This window comes from Ochlerotatus camptorhynchus, unplaced genomic scaffold (assembly GCF_037179485.1).
Source record: "Ochlerotatus camptorhynchus isolate MF236.1 unplaced genomic scaffold, CSIRO-AGI_Acam_v1.1 ptg000310l, whole genome shotgun sequence".
Classification (NCBI taxonomy): domain Eukaryota; kingdom Metazoa; phylum Arthropoda; class Insecta; order Diptera; family Culicidae; genus Ochlerotatus; species Ochlerotatus camptorhynchus.
In genome coordinates this window covers 149,411-171,363 of record NW_027040798.1, presented here as the reverse complement: position 1 = coordinate 171,363, position 21,953 = coordinate 149,411, and the positions used below count along the sequence as shown (strand labels likewise).

Below are 21,953 nucleotides of genomic sequence, written 5' to 3'. Positions count from 1 at the left end.
TGAAGGTGGCTGGGTTCAATTCCCGGTCCGGTCTAGGAATTTTTCGGGTTGGAAAATTTCTCCACTTCCCTGGGCATAGAAGTATGATTGGGCTTACCAATTGGGCTCAATGCAAAAATGGTACAGGCATCGAAAGCTCTCAATAAATAACTGTGGAAGTGCATCTAGAACACTAAGTTGAGAGCACGCAATAAGCTAATATGCGATATGCAATAAGCTTGAAATGCGAAGAAGAAGAAGAAGAAGAAGAAGAAGAAGAAGAAGAAGAAGAAGAAGAAGAAGAAGAAGAAGAAGAAGACCCAAATATATGATCTAACAAGAAATTTGCAGCTGCGGCCAGAAGACAAAGGTTTTCGTCTCTGAGAAAATGATTAACTCGGAGGTTTACAAAACCATATGTCTCCAGAAGCGAATTCTGCCCTTCATCCAGTCACATAATGGTCCGGTGACATTTTGGCCGGATCTTACGAGTGGTCACTACAGCCTACTGTACTTCCCAACAATGGTACAATGACAACGGAGTTCAGTTTGTCCTGAACAGCCTCAATCCGCCCAATTGTCCCCAGTTCAGGCCCATTGAATACTGGAAAGAGGAAACAGAAGGTAAAAGGTACAGTCATCAAAACGGCAGCTCAGATGAAAAAATTGCTGGGATAAAATCGCCAAAACAGTGGACGAAACCGTTTTGCGCCGCTTGATGGGTCGTATTAAGGGAAAAGTTTGAGAATTCCGTCGAAACCGCGACGAATAATTCGTTTCGTATTTAATCGTATTTAAATCCGTTAATTCAAATCAGAAATAAACCCAAATGATTTTGTTCCATTACTAAGTGAGCCATGCTTTACTACAATAGATCAAATACCGGTCGCAGTGGTTTTATGTCCCAAACAGAGGGAAGAAAATTCTAAAGTTCTCCAAATTTCAATTAATTTCATCAAAGTTAACTAAACTTCTACCAAATTATTTAATTTTTACAAAGTTGTCTGACATTTGCTGCAATCCTAGAAAGTTTCCTGATCTACTACACAATTCCGTGAACTTCTATGAATTTCATCAAAATCAAATGATGTTCCTTTTACATCCCTGAACTTCTGTAAACACTCAGTTTAAAAATAAATAAATATTAAACACCTCCCCGTTCCGGTTGCAAATTTGAAAATTAGCGGTGAAGACATGCGAAGACATTCCAGCCATCTCGTTGAAGATTTTTTCTAAATACCCCTGACATCCTTGGATTAGATCGAAGATATCAAATCAAGAAGACTGGCAACTCTTGACCGGCACAGTCGCGTCATCTGCCGCGAAAAGGTAAATGCTTCGAACGAATTGGATAGCAAAGATTACAACCTATGTCTCTATGCGTTACTTCCACCTTCACTCGAGCGCAACGCTACTGTATCTGTCGCTTGGATTATGGCAGAGTTGCCAGTCTTCTTGATATGTTGTCTTCGATTAGATGCTGGATAATAGTTTCTTCATCGATCAGTGTGTTGAAAATAGCTAGACATTACTAAACATGGCCTGGATGCAAAGAGAAAGAGAATCTGCCAAATTTTACTCAGGACCTTATGCTTTGTTCGGCTTGAATTATTTACAAAATCGATAGTGCGTTCGCTGAAACTTCACAATACCGAAAATTGAAAAGACTTTATTGCTTAGTAAACTTTGAATTTCCAAATTTTGAACTGCAGCTGTGCCCATTTTCCCCTACACGAACTGAAAAAGAAACCAAAAGAGCAGAAGCGCTCCTCCGAAGGGGGTTGGGGGCAAATGTCGCAGGCAAAACTATTTCCAGTTGCTGTTTTCTCGAGCTTCTTTTTTCACCCTCAAGTATGCATGCATACACTGTCGCTCTAGTTTTCCTCCGTTTCTCGTATTGACAGTCGTTTTTCCGCCTTTTTACCTCACTGATTGAGGTAAACTTAGCTCGCCCGTACAACAGCGTCGAGCGAGACACGGCAGATAGAGTAGAGAGGAGTCCATGAAGATCGCTCTCAAAGGTCTATTTGCTTCAGCTTCTACTATTTCTGCAGCAGCGGAGTACACTTTGGTACACACCGATGTGATAAATTTTTATTCAATTTTCGTCCTTCTCGTCCTCCGCCCTCGGTGAAGTGAGGCGGCAAATGATGATGATGGCAAAGGGGGCCGGCGGGGGCGGTGTATGGGGAAAATCAGATTTCACATAAAAGTATTTACTGATGCACATCCGGCCGTAAAGTTAACGAGCAATTCGGAGCTTTGTACCGCTCGGAGCTTGGAGTTGGAGTCGCCGAATTGAGGTAATGGAGATGCTCTGCATGCATGTAGATATAATGTTACACAGTGCACAGTATCGAATTGATTGGTTCTTTGCATATTTAATGAACGTTGCTTCCGGTCGTACATTTTCAACAGTTTATCATTTATTTAAGCTTCGGTGAAAATTGCTCCAAAATGAATTACTTGCGCGAGCAATTTCGGAAAATTGATTTTCTTTAAAGTCACATTTGCGTTCGAAAGCCATCGAAGTAGCCATTTGCAGGATCGTTATCACAAAGTTGGCCGGACCGAGTCAGACGGGAACGTGATATTGTTCCATTCAAATTTGTGCAACATCATTCTGCCGGAAAGGAAATGACGTTAACAAAGGCTGTCATGGAAGGAAAGAGGCCTCACCGCAGTTAGTTAGCGCCACATTTTCACTCAACCGAAACCCACCCGGTGTAGAAGTCATATTCGTTCGACATTTTTTTTTTTCCTCCTGCTCAGACTCAGAGTCCAACCGTTCGGCTCCGGCATGATGTTCCGTTTGTAGGGAAACAGGAGCAAATGTCATGCCGATAAGAGAGATATGTAGGAGGAACCCCGGGAGGGAAGCGTTCGTTTGGTGCTCATTTTAATGAACTCATTTCCGCCTTCACGACGCCATTCGCTGCCACCAGAGGAGGGAGAATTTTTAGAAATGGATCGTACCTACGGCTACGAGATAAAATGGCGGGGCAGAGGGTACCACTTGTTGCGCGGGGGGTCGTCATCGGTCGTCGGTCGTGCGAAGGAAGTGATGCTACGGAAATGGGCTGCAAAGTGTGAATAAGGCGATTCAAATGCGAATGGAAACTTTTGGTGTTTGATTTGATGCAGCGTCCTGGTGGAAGTTCGCTGTTTCGGGGAGTGGAAATTTCATAGGGCGTACTTTGATTGGATGAACATATTTTAGGAGGGTACTTTAAAATAGCTGAAATTTGATTTGGATGTCTTGACTTTGCATTGTCTAAAATTAAGAACAAGGCAGTTTCAGGACAAATAGGAAAAAATTATAATTTCAGACTCTTCAAAGGTCACAATTGTTTATTATGGGTCATCATTTACATTTCAGGTTAAATTCAGACATTTTGAATCTTGCAAACTCCACCCAGTGCACACTGTAGACTGATGCAAAATTTGCATATTGTACTGTTAACAAATTCTATTGCTATTCTTATGGGAATTTTTATCAGCTACAATTTTGTGTAAAATTGTTTTTCAGCCAAACGTCAAATCAAATAGTTATTAATTGTTTAAGAGATTGATAATCTTAAGGCAAGATTAAGCAACTGTATTGTGGGCAACACTGTATTATGCAGTGTGACATAGTAGCCATGATTTTCGTCCTCTATTCTACGCGCCATAAACACCAATATTGCCTGATGAACAGTTGATTGAGCATAATCATAAGACATCAGTGACTTGAATCATTGATAATTTTTGTTCCTTACATTTTATCGAAAAGTGGTCTTCAACAAAATTGTAGCTGTCATTTTTTAAAGTAGAGTGAACTAGTGAATTTAGAGATAGATATGAACCGAAATTATGGTTTCTCCATAGTAATTCCCATATAAACTTCAAATGGTTTGTGCCAAGTCAGTTTCTTACTAAATGAGTTCAAATTTTGGGAGGCTAATCAGGGTCCAATTTGGAACCGTTTGGAGCGAAAATTTAAAATTTTGCATCAGTCTAGTGCACAGTGGGGCAGGGTGAAATTTCAAGTCCTATTGATTTTGTCTTAGAGGTTTAGGGTCAGCTTAAAAAGAGCTGATAAGAGAGGATCGTGAGAGGGACCTGATCGCTTTGTGTGAGAGTAAGTGAAGTACAATTTCGTGTGGAACATGTTTGGTGGTAGGGTGCTTCTATTTATGTTGGAACCTACCGCCCACCTTGGAATCTCTGTGATTTCAATCTAATCTAAACACTTGTCTTCTTCGATACTGCTGCCGACGTCAATGACGTGGACTAACTTCTCCTCCTTGTTGCTGCTACACTGCTACTACTGCCTACTGCTGGACGACTGGGCAGTCATACAACCCAACTATTGCCGGAACTTGGCATGGAATGACTCCGATCTTCTTCTTCGACTGACTGACTTGAGGTCTGACACGGGTTGGCGACGGAAAGAATTATCTAAAAAATGAGACTTGCCTGGAGCGGAGGCCTCCGCGGTCACCGGAGTACCGACGATGATTCCATGTCGCACAGACGAATTGATTGAATGAACGGATGTGTTGACCACCAAAACGAGCTGACGATGCTCAGCATCGGATTGGGGTGCCATGCCCAAGTAACAATTTAAGTTTTATGAGGGTTCTGGGGGCCTCCCTTGGCTCAGTCGGTAAAGGCGCAGCTACAAAGCAAGACCATGCTGGAGGTGGCTGGGTTCAATTCCCGGTCCAGTCTAGGAATTTTTCGGGTTGGAAAATTTCTCGACTCCCTGGGCATAGAGTATGATTGTACTTGCCACACAATTATACTAATGCAAAAATGGTAGCAGGCATCGAAAGCTCTCAATTAATAACTGTGGAAGTGCATCTAGAACACTAAGTTGAGAGCACGCAATAAGCTAATATACCATAAGCAATAAGCTTGAAATGCGAAGAATAAGATATATAAGAGGGTTCTGTAGCCCATGATTTAGACTTGTAGAATGCTATAAAACCGCGATAAAACTTGCAATGTTGCTTAGGATGGATTCCCCTTATCCATCAGACTCTGACTCAGGGACGTATCGTTATGACAGACAGGACAGCACCGTGAACTTTACACATGCAGAACGATACAGGTTGCCGATCACCAAGGATGGATCAGCGAATTACGGACGGATGGACTGGACTTGGTAGACCTCAAGATGTTCCGGATTTTCGGAATTGGAAAATGGTGTTGACAGTGGTTAGTTCTGGTCGCACCGAAGCACGAGCAGAGTGCAGTTTAGTTTTGCTCGGAAGCAGTCTTGCGTTTTGACAGTAACTTCGCGAATGTTTCCATCTGAGCCAGCATTGATGTCAGCGACACGTCCTAGCTTCCATTTCAGAGGCGGGAGGTTGTCCTCTTTCAATAGAATCAAGGTACCGATGGAGATGTTATCGCGCTTGCGGGTCCATTTTGTTCTATTGTGGAGATCGGAAAGGTACGGGACAGACCACTTCTTCCAGATTTGCTGAACATAGTCCTGAGCTCGTTGCCACATAGACAGTCGATTGTGCTGAATATCTTCCAACGAGGGTTCTGCAATCGCTGTTAATGTACGCTGGACGAGAAAGTGTCCCGGAGTTAACGCTTCGAAGTCCGACGGGTCGTTACTGATCGGAGTGAGCGGTCGAGGATTGAAATGCCCTTTGAACGATTTCACAGCGGCTTCCCATAGGCCACCGAAATTGGGAGATCTTACCGGAATGAAGCGAAACTCTATTCCTTCCTCTACTGCTCCACGTGCAACAGAATCGTGGAATCCTTGATCCATGAATAACTGCCGTAATTCATCCAACTGACGCTTGGCTCCTACAAAGTTCAGGGCATTGTTGTGCCACGAATCACTTGAACGCAGCAAGAAAGGCTTCACTGGTTAAATCGCTCACCAGTTCAAGATGGACTGCCTTCGCTACAAGGCAGACGAAGATTGCGACAAAGTGTTTCCTAGGGAAGGATCTGCGGATTGGATAGCTAATCAGGAACGGTCCGCAGTAATCCACACCTACGTTCAGGAATGGTGGCGCTGGAGATACACGTTCGGATGGAAGGTCAGCCATTAGCTGATCTAAAACCTTCGGTCTGCTGTATATTATGGACGAAACTACGTATTCCTGCGATCAATCGGTCCAAGCTAAAGAGCGACGAACGAAGGCTGAATATTTCACTGACTGGTTCCGATGTTGGTGGCAGTGCAACGATCTTTCTTTCCTCCAGAAGCGCTTGATCAACTTCTTCTTCTGGAACATTCGACGGCCATACACTAACATCTTGGTGAAGCCACAGAGGACCTTCGAACCACAGCTTTTCATACTGTAACTGGGCTGGAATCATTCCTCGCGAGATAATGTCGGCTGGATGGTCTGCACCGGCTACAAGCTTCCAGGAACTTCCTTTTGTAATGTGCTGGATTTCAGACACTCGATTCGCTACGAACATCTGCCATCTCGATGGCAAGGATGACAGCCAGTACATCACGATCGTAGAGTCGGTCCAAAAGTGAGCTGTGTGGTGGATACCGGTACTGCTGACAAACTTCTCGTACAGATGACTGAGGAGTAGCGCGCCTGACAATTCCAGTCGTGGTGTAGTTTGTTCCCTTTTCTTCCGCTTGAGATCCTCTAGAGGTGCAAAAGCAGTGAATTAAATTGAAGCAAGGTCCGTACAGAACGCCACCCACCGAGGAATCGAAAGCGAATCTAAAGCGGAAAGATTTCTCCTGTATTCGATCCAGAAGTTCTGCATTGTTTCTGGTAGCGATTCATCCCAGTCACACTTCTGTCTCCATAAATCTTGCACGAACATCTTCGCAATGATGACGACTGGTCCCACCAGGCCAAGAGGATCGAATAATCGAGCCGTGACCGCAAGTACAACTCGTTTGGTAATAACTGCATCTGCATTCCAGACGGGTGACCGAATTAGGAAGCAATCAGAGCTCGTATGCCACAGCAGACCTAATGTTTTGACAGGAGCGTTCGACGCATCAAAGTCGATGAGTTGGTAACTCAGCCAGAAAAGCACTGGAGGAGTTGGAATTCCACTTTCTTAAGTTAAATCCACCCGAGGAGGTTAGCTCAACCATTTCCTTCACCAAACTGATAATGGCTTCGATGTCATCCGCTCCAGTCAACATATCATAGACGTAAAAGTCATTCTTCATCGCCTTCGCTGCAACGGGATACTTGTCGAACTCAAGCTCTGCTAGACGTTGCAAACACTTGGTAGCTAAGTAAGGTGCGCACGCTGTCCCGTATGTGACTGTAGTCAACTGGTAGATACGAATCGGTGAGTTTCTCCACAAGATGCATTGAAGTCGTTTATCCAACTGGTACACCAGTATCATTCCGTACATCTTCTCGACATCTGCAACAACTGCTATTCGATGGAGGCGGAAACGGAGCTGAATTGACAAAAGATCACACGCAGTTTTGTGGTGGTGCTTGGGATCAGTCCATACTGAAGGTTTCTGTATTCGACAAAATTGTTTAGTAGGTCAAGATTTTTTTCTCACTACGCGGCGCTAGTGTGCAAATTATTAATATGCTATATCTTGGGCTTCTGGCCATATAGAAGGTTTGTGTCTTCGGCACAGTTGTTCACATCTTGGAACTCTTGCCATATGGATAGTTTTTGTCTTTGGGAAAGCTGTTCAGTAGGTCAAGGACATTTCGTTGGTGGACAGAAGTTCAAAATTTTCTCACTACACTACTACCCAAGCAACACACATGTTCTATATCAGTTTATATAACCGTTTTATAACTGGTTTTGGTTGTATAGCAGTTTATTCAACATAATTCTATGAATTTGTGTTACTTGAGTGGTGTGCAAGTGAGTTTCCTGAATATGCTATATCTTGGAATTTTAACCATATAGAAGGTAGCAGTCTTTGGCAAATTTGTTTAGTAGGTTAAGCAATTCCATATATGAACAGAAGATCCGATTTTTTCACTACGCTCCTTAATAAGCTATATCTAGGGATCTTTGCCATATTGAAGGTTCTTCACATACCTAATTTGCCTAAGACAGACACCATTTATATGGCCTGTATCCTGTATATTATAATATATAGAATATTCAGGAAATTCACATGCACACTTGCGCCGTGCAGTGAGAAAATCGTTCACGTCTGTCCACCAATCCAAAGGCCTTGAGTCAAGTATTAGTACAAGACACTGAAGAAGTTTGCACATTGTAGACGAAATACGAGTATTTGTCAAGGATAAGCAAATTAGGTAGTGGAATTAAAATTAAAATTACTAATCCTTCTCTCTCTCTCTTTACACAGGTATTCCACTGAGACGTCCCGAATAGGTGAGAATAGCAAACCAATAGCAAGTTTTGCTATTAAAAAGAGGATATCAGAACATCTCAATTTGTTATTAGTTTGATTGAAATAAGAGTTAAAATATCAAAAATAATAACGGAAACCGTTCGGGAGCAAAACTAAATAATAGCAAATCTTGTTATTGTAATATCAAACTAAGAACAAAAAAATCAAAAAAGTCCAAAACATATTTAGCTATTATTGAGATATTAAGAACTAATCAATTGCAAAATGTGTTATTAACTAATAAGAACTAATTAAGAATAAATTCAGTTGTTCGGATTGAATAACAAAATAATAGCAGCCTTAGTTATTCTTCTTGGAGAGCTTATAATAATAGTATTTTTTTCGGTGGAGAATCAGTTTTACTGATAACAATGATTGAGTTCAACAATTCGGCAAAGCTTTTTTTTATTTGTTATAATAATAACGATAAATCAACATGAAATAAAAACGTAACTTTCTAAAAAAAAACCGAACAATGGCTGAACAAAACAGATTTGAAGTGTTGTAGTATTTTCTCTAGCGTAACTTGTGTCGTTTTCTTTGTTGTCGTACATTTGTACGCTTCTTATGATGTCCTATTGCGTTGGCACATGGCGCAACACAGGATTATTCGCCAGCGCGGTTGCGATGTGCTTATTTATTTGTTGGGACAAATGCTGAGCGACCCCTACTGGGTACTGCAAAATTCGTCTTCTCTCGTACAGCCGAGCTAGCGATTGATAATAATGATTATAACGTATACAAAGTTGAAAAGATACTATTTACCTTTCATATATTTAACTTTTTCAGGATCCATTTGAACAATCGTTTTAATGTTCTGATTTGGCTCCGGGGCTTTCTTGCTGCGTCCTCTGGGGTTGTTAGAACACCTGCCGGTCACTGTGGCGTTGCCTACGCCTCTTGGAAACAGCGAGAAGAGCAACTCTTTCACGAACAGATAATCACTCTCGTGTGCATCTTGCGATACCCTCAATAGCCAATTTGAGTTGGGGTATCCTGGGATGTCGGAGAATGATAATCCCATAGGTTTCTCCACCAGAGATTCTTGAAGCTTCATGTTTAGATGGCGCAGCTTGCAGTTTTCCTCCCGGATTTGCTTTATTTCCGCTGACATTATCTCGATTGTCCGACGTAGCTCATTCACCGTTCTTAAATAATCAACATTCGGTTCTGGTACACCAACTTCAGCATATCCCGCAAACAAACTTGTACTACTGTCTGAGTACTCAGGGCTAAAAGCAGAGTTTGCAGAAGTTGTTCCAGCAAATTCTTGGTCTTGAAAATGTTGTGGAGTCCCAGACGTGCAAGGAAAGACACTACTGCCATGATTTGCAGAAGATGGCCCTGCAGATTCTACGTCAGTAGACTGACCAGTTATCGGGACTCCACACATAGCTGGAACGATAGGACCGGTGCTAGCGGCACTTTTAGCGATTTTTCCCGGGCGTTTATTTTGCGGATTAACATTTTCCTTTAGCTGTTCCTCCTGAACCTGCAATTTTAAATTTAAGGTTAGAACTAAAATAGTACGAGAACGACACTACTCACATGTTTAGCAAAGGATGGTCCTGCAGAACATTTGTTAGTGGGCTGGTCAGTTGGGCGAACTCCAGAAATAGCTGGAATGACCGGATCGATGACAGTCGCATTTCTTGGAGTCTTTCGTGTGCGTTTCTTTTTCAGTTCAAAATTGTCCTTTAGATGTTCCTCCTGCACCAGTAAATTGAAATTTGAGGTTAGAACTAAAAAAGTACGAAAACGACGCTACTCACATGTTTAGCAGAAAATGGTCTTGCAGAACATTTGTCAGTGGGCTGGTCAGGTGGGCAAACTCCAGAAATAGCTGGAATGACCGGATCGACGATAGTAGGACTTCTTGAAATCTTTCCTGTGCGTTTCTTCTTCGGTGCAATATTTGCATTTAGCTGTTCATCCTGCATCTGCAATTGAAAATTTGGGGTTAGAACCAATAAAAAAAAGTACAAACGCTACTCACATGTTTGGCAGATGATCCGGCGGAACTTTCGTCAGTGAATTGGTCAGTTGGGTGAATTCTAGGAATGAATGGAGCGACAGGGTCTATGGCACTAGCGGAACTGTTTTGGTTTTTTTCCAGAAGTTTCTTTTTTTGTTCAGAATGCTTTTTTAGCTGCTCCTCCGGAAATGAAAAATATTGAGGTTAAATATCAGTAATTATTCTGAATTTGCAACGTACCATTTTTCCAAGGCATGCCATACTTGCAGCATTTGCTCTCTTAGTAGCAAGCTTTTGACCTTGATTTTTACGTGGATGGCCCATTTCTGTTGTTAAATTTAACAGTTATACTGATTTTTTTTCACATAAACTTAGACAACACGAATAACTGTGTGATTCACGTCCTGTTCACAACCATACTGTTTATACCAATGACGTTTATATAAGGTGCGAGCCAACAGGCAGCTTACTGGTATTAGAAGCAAAAATATTGTATATATTGCTGAGCACTCAAGGAACGACGTCACTCCCAAAACATTCCATATTGAGAACAGTGAGATTGATGTAACTTCGAATAGCTGTTTCGTGTAAAAAGATAAACATTGCAATGAAATACGATGGACCGTGATTGTGACGTCATCATCAAGATCCATAACAACAGCAGACCTTCACGGTTAGAAAAAAGTAACCAAAATTAAGTTCTTTTCACTCATCTCGGCAGGAACCCAAAAGTAGGTAAAGCGGGTCAAATTAATTTTCATTTACTTGTGTGCAGTTCGTATGGAATTTTCCACTGGCTTTTTAACCAAAAGTAAGTTAGATGTACCCAACAGTAGGTAAATATGATTATACTCAACGTTGGGTTCCCACACTTTACTACCCCAGTTGGGTGGTTTTGCTCGTCCGTTTTTGACAACATTAGTAGGAGAAAAGGAGACAAACTAGTCAAAAGTAGGTAAAAGTGAACTGGCCGTTGGGTACTTTTTTCTTACCGTGTGTGTACTGTGACATAGCTCTCATACGTCATCTGCTATTCTTCATAAATCCTAAGATAAGATGAGCAATAGGGGACCTTTGTTGAACCAGTTTTCCATCAAATGCGAACCAACTCCTGATTGCTCAATTTGAAGTTCACGTATATCGGTCGAACGTATACAACCCGAAGATTTTAACAACAGATAATCTTTTTTCTTGTGTTTTGATAGTCAGTCGTGTTGACCAGAATTAATTGCACGGTCGGTTTTGCGAGAGAAGAAGAATACTTTAAAACAAAAATGAACCAGTTGTCTAATCTTATCTTAGCATAAATAAAAACTACTCTGACTGTTTTGTTTAAAGTATTCTTCAATAAAATAGTTGTTTATTTAATTAATAAATTACCATGAGTGCGCGACGAAGACGACAATTTTATTTGTCACCCGAGTACTATGGACGGAAATATGTCAAAAAGGTACGTATGTCGGATAGAAAAAATATCAAAAACTACCTAATATCTTGTGCAGCCCAGGCGAAACATTGTTAAGGATCCCATCTGTTCATCAGGATTAGAAACTGTTGAACTTATGTATTCAGACCATGAACCTGAATTCATTGAAGTTAATCCCGCCTCGGAAAAAAAACAACCATCGCAATTTAAATAAAACGGTTTATTTAAATGATGAGCCTACAGATTCTGAATCTGAATCTGAGCACTCAGATCCAGCCTCGGAAAATACGATGATACATGACCTAAGCAATCACCACAGTTTAAATTTAAATCGATGATTCTAAATAATGAACCTACAGATTCTGATGCTGAGCACTCAGAGGAGGACGCCAACGATGAAATGTTGGATATGGCAAGTGCTTTACCGATAGTAGGTTGACCAATAAATTGTATACGTAATAACATACCTAGGATAAGTAGAAGATGACTAACTAAATAATATTTTTCTTGCTGTCAGCTATTTTCAAGCTTCCATAAAAAAACCCTTCATATCAGTATCTGGCCTAAAAGTCAAGGATATTTTTACATGGTTCTTAACTACTATGTACGGCACGGAATTACACAGACTGCACTGGACGACTTACTGAAGATGCTCAATACTATTTCAGGAATAAAACTATTTCCTGAAAGTTTTTCTACTTTTATGTCGAATTTCAAATCAAATCCTTACAATTCAGTACGTGTATTTTTCTGCATCAATTGTAAATATGACTTTGGCACAACTTCTCCAGAAGCGAATACCGAATGCCCAATTTGCGGATCCAGAGCAAAAGACTTTTTCATTTCTATTCCCGTTGAGCCACAAATACGAGAGCTTGTTACTGAACATAAAACCAAAATTGATGAGTACGCACAACATGTTGAAAAACATGAAATCGCGGATGTTAAACGTGGAAGATTTATTCGAAAAATTTGCCCACCAGGATCACAGGAGTGTCTTACGTTGAGTGCTAATACAGACGGAGCCGCCACTTTCAAATGCACGACACAAAAACCATTATATCCCGTATTTGTCACTTTGAATAACCTCCCTCCCAATGTTCGATATTCAAAACACAACTTGATTGTCAGTGCTTTGTGGCTTTCGAAGGGTGAACCAAACACCAATTTATTATTTAAGTACTTTTGCATAGAGCTACGACGGTTAAAGGATACTGGAATGAACATTGATGGAAAAATGTACTCGGTGTCATTACTACAAGTAAATCTTGATTCCGTGGCGAGGTGCAAAGTACAGAACATGAAGCAATACAACGGATTATATGGTTGCACATATTGCCTACATCCAGGAGAAACAAAAGTTTCGAATAATTCGAGATGTTATCCCAACATGCATAATGTACGCAAACGAGAAGACACACCCACAAGACAGTTGATGGAAGAAGTATCTACCACAGGCATAGAGAAGCTTGGGGTGATGGGAAAATCTGTATTTACTTTTTTGCCTGATTTTGATATCATCGACTGCTTTCCTCCAGATTATATGCACGCAATATTGCTCGGCGTAATGAAACAGTTGTGGAGTTTATGGACGGAAAGTGAAAATCATAAGCAACCTTTCTACATTGGTAACCGCTTGAAGGGAGAAATTGAAAAGAGAATGTTGAGCTTTAGACCTCCTAGTGTTTTTCCTAGATATCCGCGGCAGTTGAAGGAATATAAGAAATACAAGGCGAATGAGTGGGAAGCTGTTCTTCTCCATTATTTATATCCGGCCGTTACTAATATTTTACCAAAACAATTTCTTGACCATGTCATGTTGCTATCATCATCGATTCACCAGTTATTAGACCCAAAATTGAACGAAGCCACGATACATTCATGCGAAATGAACTTAAACATGTTTCTGCAGCAATTTGAAACACTATATGGTAAAGATAACATGTCGTATAATGTTCATTTAACGGGACACATCATCGAAGCTGTTTACAATTTTGGAGCCTTATACAATTTTTCGTTATTCCCATATGAGTCAGGTAACTTCTTAACTATGCAATAAAATTATAGATATTGTAATAGATCTCTTCTAGGAAACGGAATGCTCCTCGGGTTCCGAACTGGCAATAAAAGTCCACTTGTGCAAATCGAAAGGAAATATTATATGAACAAGTTATGCCACCGCAACTATCTTGATTTAAATCCAGATGTGAAAAATTGGATTCAAACTTTATGGTCAAAACAGAAAAGCTCTGTTCAGTACGATCCAAAAGGAATATATATCTTAAATGATAATCTTATGTTTGATGCAGACGTAGTCGAAAGATCGTTTAGCGTCCATGGTAAAATGTATTCTAAAAGTTTTAATGTATGTACCAAACAAACATGCCATGCACACAAATATGATGATTCATGGGTTTACATAAACGAAAATTTCTACGCCATTGTAGAAATTTTATGTGATCAGAATAATATTGTTTACATTGCTGGGCAACAACTGCACTCCAAAAAGTTATGCCATAATATTTATTCATATGAACTAACAAATATTATTAAAGTAATGCGAGTCAACGACACATTTCGTCAATGTATAAATATGTGCATAAAAATGAACGATCGATCATTGCAGTTTATTTCTAAATGTAAAATCCGTACACAAATTGATTGATTTATGGGTCCACATTTGAAGTATTTATGGTATTTATGTTACATAAGTCTTTAAAATCTGTCGATCATATACAGAGTAAAAAAATAAAAATAAATACCTATCATTAAAATAAAAAAAATAAAAATTTCTGAAACATTGAAATGGAAAAAATATTCACCTTACGACTAAAAATGGAAAAGAATATTAATATGATGCCAATAGAAAAATAAGATACAACATACATTTTCGACTGTTTTATGACTCAAAATTTTAATATCATGAAAATAACAAATTTTGATGTGTTATCATATTTTGTTATTAGATTGTTATTATGTGTTATGGGTAAATAACATAATATTATCAAGATAAGCCATGATAGTAAAATTTGCAATTGGTTAGTTCTTGGTTTGCTATTCTCATCTACTCGGGGTCCGCATTCATCAGGGCCTCGACCTACTGAACTACTTTGTCGAAGACTGTAACCTTTTATATGGCCTGGATGCCAAGATATAGCATATTCTGGAAATTCACCTGCAAATTAGCGCCGCGTAGTGAGAAAATTCAGAACTTTTGTCCACCAACAGAAAGTTCTTGACCTACTGAACAACTTCGCCGGCGACTGTAACCTTCTATATGGCCAAGATCCCAAGATATAGCATATTCAGTAAATTCACTTATACACTAGCGCCGTGTAGTGTGAAAATTTTGAACTTCTGGGAAATTCGAAGAACTTCTAGGAAATTCGTAAAAAAAATCGTAGTCCTATTCTGGGAAATTAGTGGAATTTCTGGGAAAACGTAGGATTTATAAGAAATTCGAATAACTTCTCGGAACTTCGAATATTTTCTGGATAATTCGTAGAACTTATTGAAAATTCGTAAAACTTCTGAAGAAGAAGAAGTCGTAGATTTTTGGGAACATTCGTAAATTTTTAAGGAAAAAATTAGAAATGCTGGAAATGTTCGTAGAAATTCTTGGAAGTTTGTAGAGCGAGAACAAATATTTAAAATTTTGTCATTACTGCATTACTGTATTCATTACTTTAAATACACTCTTAATTTCATTAAATACTTCTATTACTGATAAAATTTTATGTTTCAATAATGTTCAATGTATTTAAATTATTTTTCAATACATTAATTATCGTTAATTATTTGTTGATTAGTTTCAATAAATTCAAATATTTGCTGTTATCAAAGTTAGTAAATTACAACGATGTATTTTGAATATCACTCACTCAAACCTGGAAATTCGCGCCCCTCGTTGTAGAGCCTGTGGGAAAATCGTATAGATCTTCGGAGCAATTCGTAGAACGTTTATTAATATTTAAGAACAGTTGGGAAGTTCGAGGAAAATTATGCAAGTTCGCAGAGAATCTGGAAAATTCGTTTAACTTATGGGAAGTTTTTTGAGCTTCTGGATATTTCATAGAACTTTTGAAAAAAAAATAAGCACTGCTGGGAAGTGCGTGGAACATCTTGAAAGTTTGTAAAGCTTCTGATAAAATCATTGAACTTCTGGGACATTCGTAAAGGTTCTGGGAAACATTTAGAAATGCTGGGAATGCTGGAAGTTCTTAGAAGTTCAGTTTGTAGTGCTTCTGGAAAAATTTTAGACCTGCTCAAAAATTGTAGAAATTCTTGAAAATTTTTACAACTCAAAGGAAATTCGTACTATTTCTGGGTAAATTTAATAACTTAGGGACATTGATAGATCTTTTGAGAGTTCGTAGAACATTTAGGAAAACTAGTGCGTGGAACATCTTGAAAGTTCGTAGAGCTTATGAGAAAATCATTGACCTTCTGTGAAATTCGTAAAAGTTCTGGGAAAATTTAAGGACTGCTGGAAATTCGTAGAAATTCTTGGAAGTTCACTCTGTAAATTCGTACTACTTCTGAGAAAAATTTTGACCTGCCCAAAAATCGTAGAAATTTTTGGAAGTTTGTAGAACTCCTAGGCAATTCGTACTATTTCTAGGAAAATTTAATAACTTCTTGGATATTGGTAGATCTTTTGGGAGTTCGTAGAACATTTAGGAAAACTGATGCGTGGAACATCTTGAAATTTCGTAGAGATTCTGATAAAATCATTGAACTTCTGTGAAATTTGTACAACTTCTGTGAAATTTGTACAATTTTTGGGACATTCGGAGAACTTCTGGGAATATTTAAGAACTGCTGGAGATTCGTAGAAATTCGTGGAAGTTCACTCTGTAAATTCAAATTACTTTTGGGAAAATTTTAGACTTGCTCAAAAATCGTAGAAATTCTTGAAAAATTTTAGAACTCCAAGGAAATTAGTACTATTTCTGGGTAAATTTAATAACTTCGGGGACATTGTTAGATCTTTTGAGAGTTGGTAGAACATTTAGGAAAACTGGTGCGTGGAACATCTTGAAAGTTTGTAGAGCTTTTGAGAAAACCATTGAACTTCTGTGAAATTTCTACAACTTCTGGGACATTCGTAGAACTTTTGGGAGAATTTAAGAACTGCTCGAAATTCGAAGAAATTCTTGGAAGATCTTTCTGTAAATTCGTAGTACTTCTTAAAAAAAATTAAACCTGCTTGGAATTCTTGGAAATTTTTACAAACTCTCAGGAAATTCGTACTATTTCTGGATAAACTTAATAACTTCGGGGACATTGGGGACTTTTGAGAGTTCTTAGAACATACAGGAAAACTGGTGCGTGGAACATCTTGAAAGTTCGTAGAGCTTCTGAGAAAATCATTGAACTTCTATGAAATTTGTACAACTTCTGGGACATTTGTAAAACTTCTGGGACATTCGTAGAACTTCTGGGAAAATCTAAGAACTGCTGGAAATTCGTAGAAATTCTTGGAAGTTCACTCTGTACATTTGTAGTGTTTCTGGAACATTTTTAGACCTGCTCAAAAATCGTTAAAATTCTTGGAAATTTTTAGAACTCACAGGAAATTCGTACTATTTCTGGGTAAATTTAATAACTTCGGGGACATTGGTAGATCTTTGGAGAGTTCGTAGAATATTTAGGAATACTGGTGCGTGGAACATCGTGAAAGTTCGTAGAGCTTCTGAGAAAATCAAAGAACTTCTGTGAAATTTTGACAACTTCTGGGACATTCGCAGAACTTCTGGGGAAATTTAAGAACTGCTGTAAATTCGAAGAAATTCTTGGAAGTCCACCCTGTAAATTCGTAGAACTTCTGGGAAATTTTTAGACCTGTTCAAAAATCGTAGAAATTCTTGGAATTTTTAAAACTCTCAAGAAAATTTGTACTATTTCTAGGTAAATTCAATAACTTCGGGGAAATTGACAGTTCTTTTGAGAGTTGGTAGAACATTTAGGAAAACTGGTGCGTGGAACATCTTGAAAGTTCGTAGAGCTTCTGAGAAATCATTGAACTTCTGTGAAATTTGTACAACTTCTGAGACATTCGGAGAACTTCTGGGAATATTTAAGAACTGCTGGAAATTTGTAGAAATTCTTGGAAGTTCACTCTGTAAATTCGATTTAATTTTGGGAAAATTATAGACCCGCTCAAAAATCCTAGAAATTCTTTTTAAGTTTGTAGAACTCCCAGGGACTTCTGGGACATTGGTAGATCTTTTGAGAGTTCGTAAAACATTTAGGAAAACTGGTGCGTGGAACATCTTGAAAGTTCGTAGAGCTTCTGAGAAATCATTGAACTTCTGTGAAATTTTGACAACTTCTGGGACATTCGTACAACTTCTGGGAAAATTTAAGAACTGCTGGAAACTCGTAGAAATTCTTGGAAGTTCATTCTGTAAATTTGTAGTGCTTCTGGAAAAATTTTAGACCAGCTCAAAAAATCATAGAAATTCTTGGAAATTTGTAGAACTTCCAGGAAATTCCTACTAATTCTGGTAAAATTTAATAACTTCGGGAACATTGGTAGATCTTTGGAGAGTTCGTAGAATATTTAGGAAAACTGGTGCGTGGAACATCGTGAAAGTTCGTAGGGCTTCTAAGAAAATCATTGAACTTCTATGAAATTTGTACAACTTCTTGGACATTCGTAGAACTTCTGGGAAAATTTTAAAACTGCTGGAAATTCGTAGAAATTCTTGGAAGTTCACTCTGTAAATTCGTAGTTCTTCTGGAAAAAAGTTAGACCTGCTCAAAAATAGTAGAAATTCTTGTAAATTTTTAGAACTCCCAGGAAATTTCCTACTATTTCTGGGTAAATAGTAGCTTCGGGGACATTAGTAGATCTTTTGAGAGTTGGTAGAGCATTTAGGAAAACTTCGTAGGTTCGTAGAGCTTCTGGAAAAATCATTGAACTTCTGTGTAATTTTGACAACTTCTCGGAAGTTCTTGGAAGTTCACTGTGTAAATTTTTAGTACTTCTGGGAAAAAAATAGACCTGCTCAGAAAATCATAGAAATTCTCGAAAGTTTGTAGAACTCCCAGGAAATTCATACTATTTCAAGGAAAATTTAATAACATTCTGGGACATTTGTAGATCTTTTGAAAGTTCACAGAGTATTTAGGATAACTTGGATGGTTTTGAGCTTCTGGCAATATCGTAGGAAATTCATATAACTTGTAGGACATTCATTGAACTTTTATTAAAATCCTTAAACTTTTGAGATGTAGATAGATCTTTTAAGAAGCTCTTAGATCTTCTGAGATATTTTACAACTTATAGAACTTCTAGGGCTGATGGGAAGTTTGTAGGCGTCGTTATACGATTATGAAGCTTCCGGAAAAATCATATAACTACTAGAAAACTTGTAGAACTTCTGAGAAAATTTCATAGAAACTGTTGGATGCTTCTGAAGCTTTTGAAACAGTCGTAGAACATCTGAGAAGTTCGTAAAACTACCGGTAAATTTGTAGATCCTTATGGAAGTTAGGAAAAATTGTTGGAAGTTCGTTGCAGTTCTAGGAAATTTGTAGAATTTCTGGATGATTCGAAGAACCTATGGTAAAATTTAACAATTGCTAGTAGAAATTCTTGGAATTTCGTAGAACTTCTGTGGAATTCGTATAACTTCTGGGAAATTTTAGAACTCTTTGGAAAATCTTAGAAATTCGTATACACACTTAAAAATTATCGCCGACTTCGGGAATTTTTACCGAAATCTGAATCAGCTACTTTGAAACTAAATCTCCACTAAAATGACAAGATTTGATCATTAAAACAAGGATGAACATGTTTTGAAATTAGTTTCAAATTCAAAAGCCTTTAAAATGAAGGTTAAAGTTTTACCGAACGTTCAGCTGTTCTGATTTCAATAAAATTTACCGAACACGAAAACAAAATCTTAGTGTGTAATCTTCGTAAATCTTCTGAGAAAATCACAGAACTTGTGTTACTTCCAATGACCTTCTTGAAATCTGGTAGATCTTTGAGACATTCGTAGCACTGATGTGAAGTTGGTATGAATCTTAAAAGAAATTTTTAAGACTGCTTTGATTTTTGGAAATTCTTGGATTTTTGTAGGTTTCTTGCGAACTTAGTAGGTGAATTCATTAAACTTCTTTCGATTTAATTCGAAGGACTTTCTGGAACTGGTAGATCCTCAGGAAATGTCGTAGATTTTGAGGAAAGTTTGTTGAAGTTCTGGTAAGTTCATTGAACTGCTGGGAAATTTGTTGTTCTTCTACGAAATTCATAGACCTTTATAACAAAAAAAATCTTAAGGCTTGAGACAAAGTATTCTTGGACGACGTTTATACCAACGGACTGCTCAGAATGCGTACTTGTCGGCCTTGTCGAATTGCTAGCCACAAACTAGAATTTCCGGAGATTTTTGAGATTTGGGCGTAAAAACACAATCTCCCGAACAAACTATACCAAATGATAGAGGAATCATTCCCCTACCTGTTTGTGTTGTTAGTTTTGTAGATTGAGCTTTAATTCGCGAGAAATCAGCAAATGACGTGTTTGTTTACAAAAGCAATTACACCCTAATCTCGAAGTTCTCCGGATTTGACACTTTTTGCGTGTTCCAATCAATACCGTGCGGGACCGAAATCCGTACAGCACCGAAATCCGTACACCCTGTTGAATTTGTTTATTTATATGCATCATAACAATGTAAATATTAAACATGAATACATATTCATGTTCATTCATGCATTAGCTTGATGTTTACGTCAACAATTAAGCAGTATGTCATGCAATTAAAATAAGAAAAATAAAAAACTTATCATGTGTCGGGCATTTCTATCAATCGGTTGCGTTCTTAACGATTTTCTAAGAAAATCACTCGGATTTACTTCCAGTTGTTAAGCGTATTTAAGTGATTTTTGCAAGTAGTTTCCTGAAGGTCGATCAGTGAGGTAAGTGTTTATCGTTTTATATCTCAATTCTAAGCAATGGATCATTCATATGGTATTTATTTATCAAAATTAGTACTGTACGGATTTCGATCCATATATAACAGCTGATTCTAAATCCGTACACTTGTGCATTAACAATGACGACTCCACTTTATCCAATGTTTTTCAGCAGATCATGGAAGCTAAATACACGCCGGAGGATTTATAGAAGACTGTGGCAATGATGCGTGCGGGGAAATCTTACCGAGAAGCATCCAGGGATTCTGCCGTTCCATTCACCACCATAAGAGATGCCGTATTGAATCGCTACTCTCTTATTTTATTCGTATTGTAAATGTTATATTATTAATATCTTTAAATGAAGAGCGTCAAGAACCGTCAAGGAAAACAGCGCTGCTCCCCTACAGGATATCACCAAGACGCATATACAAATTACAGAGAGCAGACAGAAATGGGCAAGAGAGCATTCCCAACAGTAGCCACCAGCGAGGAATGGCCGAAAATATACATGAAAGTGAACGGGAGAAAATTCATAAAGAGAACGCAAAGAAACAAAGGATTGAGAAACGACAAAAGGAAAAGGTTGAGCGAGAGAGGAAGAGGAGGAAGAAGAGAAAGAAGAGGAAAGAAAGCTGGAAGTAAGAAAGCATTATAACTTGAAAAGGCAATGGCAACAATGGAAAAGAAGCAATGAAAGATCTGCATTTGTATGATTATTACTCTCTTGACGTTTTAAATTAAATTAAGTTTTAGTAATTAACTAACGTTTATTTTATTTTTCATGCACAAAACGAAAAACTAATCTTTGATGTTAATTCATTGTCTTTTTTGTTGGTTTCGAAGATGGTTGTAATTTTTTTTCACTTATCCGCCATTATAGGGGTACCATCTTAGGAACCGCTTATTCTATCGCTTGATGCCAGTGGGTTGGTGGAGCGTTTCCATTATCGGTGTATTAAAGATGTTTCGGCAGTCTTCGCATCAGTTTGCTATTATTGATTCGACAACATTGTCCAAGCTACACCGCCAGTTTAGTCCCGGTTAATAATGTTTTGTAGCGTTGAGCTGGAGTGCCCCCAAGTTCCAAAGTATAGCGCATCTTGCACGTTATCACATGTCAAATTTCAAAGACCTCGAAGTTGTGATCGGAGGTAAACTCTTGTAATAATATTTAACCCAAAGCACTGGTATAGAATAAAATTTGGAGGAAATGAATCCTTAAACATTATATTAGTTAGCATAAAAATCCAGAGCAGTTACCTTCCTAAATAAAAAGATATCAGTTACCTTTCCTTTGTGGTTTTAGT

The 21,953-nt window shown here is 38.4% G+C and overlaps 1 protein-coding gene across 1 annotated transcript; it reads left to right on the top strand.

Moving 5' to 3' along the window:
• Positions 1-12,857: 12,857 nt before the first annotated feature.
• On the top strand, positions 12,858-14,377 carry LOC135707419 (uncharacterized). Its single transcript, XM_065229234.1, has 2 exons — positions 12,858-13,748; positions 13,803-14,377. Exons 1-2 carry the CDS (start codon positions 12,932-12,934, stop codon positions 14,375-14,377), a joined length of 1,392 nt encoding a protein of 463 aa, XP_065085306.1. The 5' UTR covers positions 12,858-12,931.
• Positions 14,378-21,953: the final 7,576 nt, after the last annotated feature.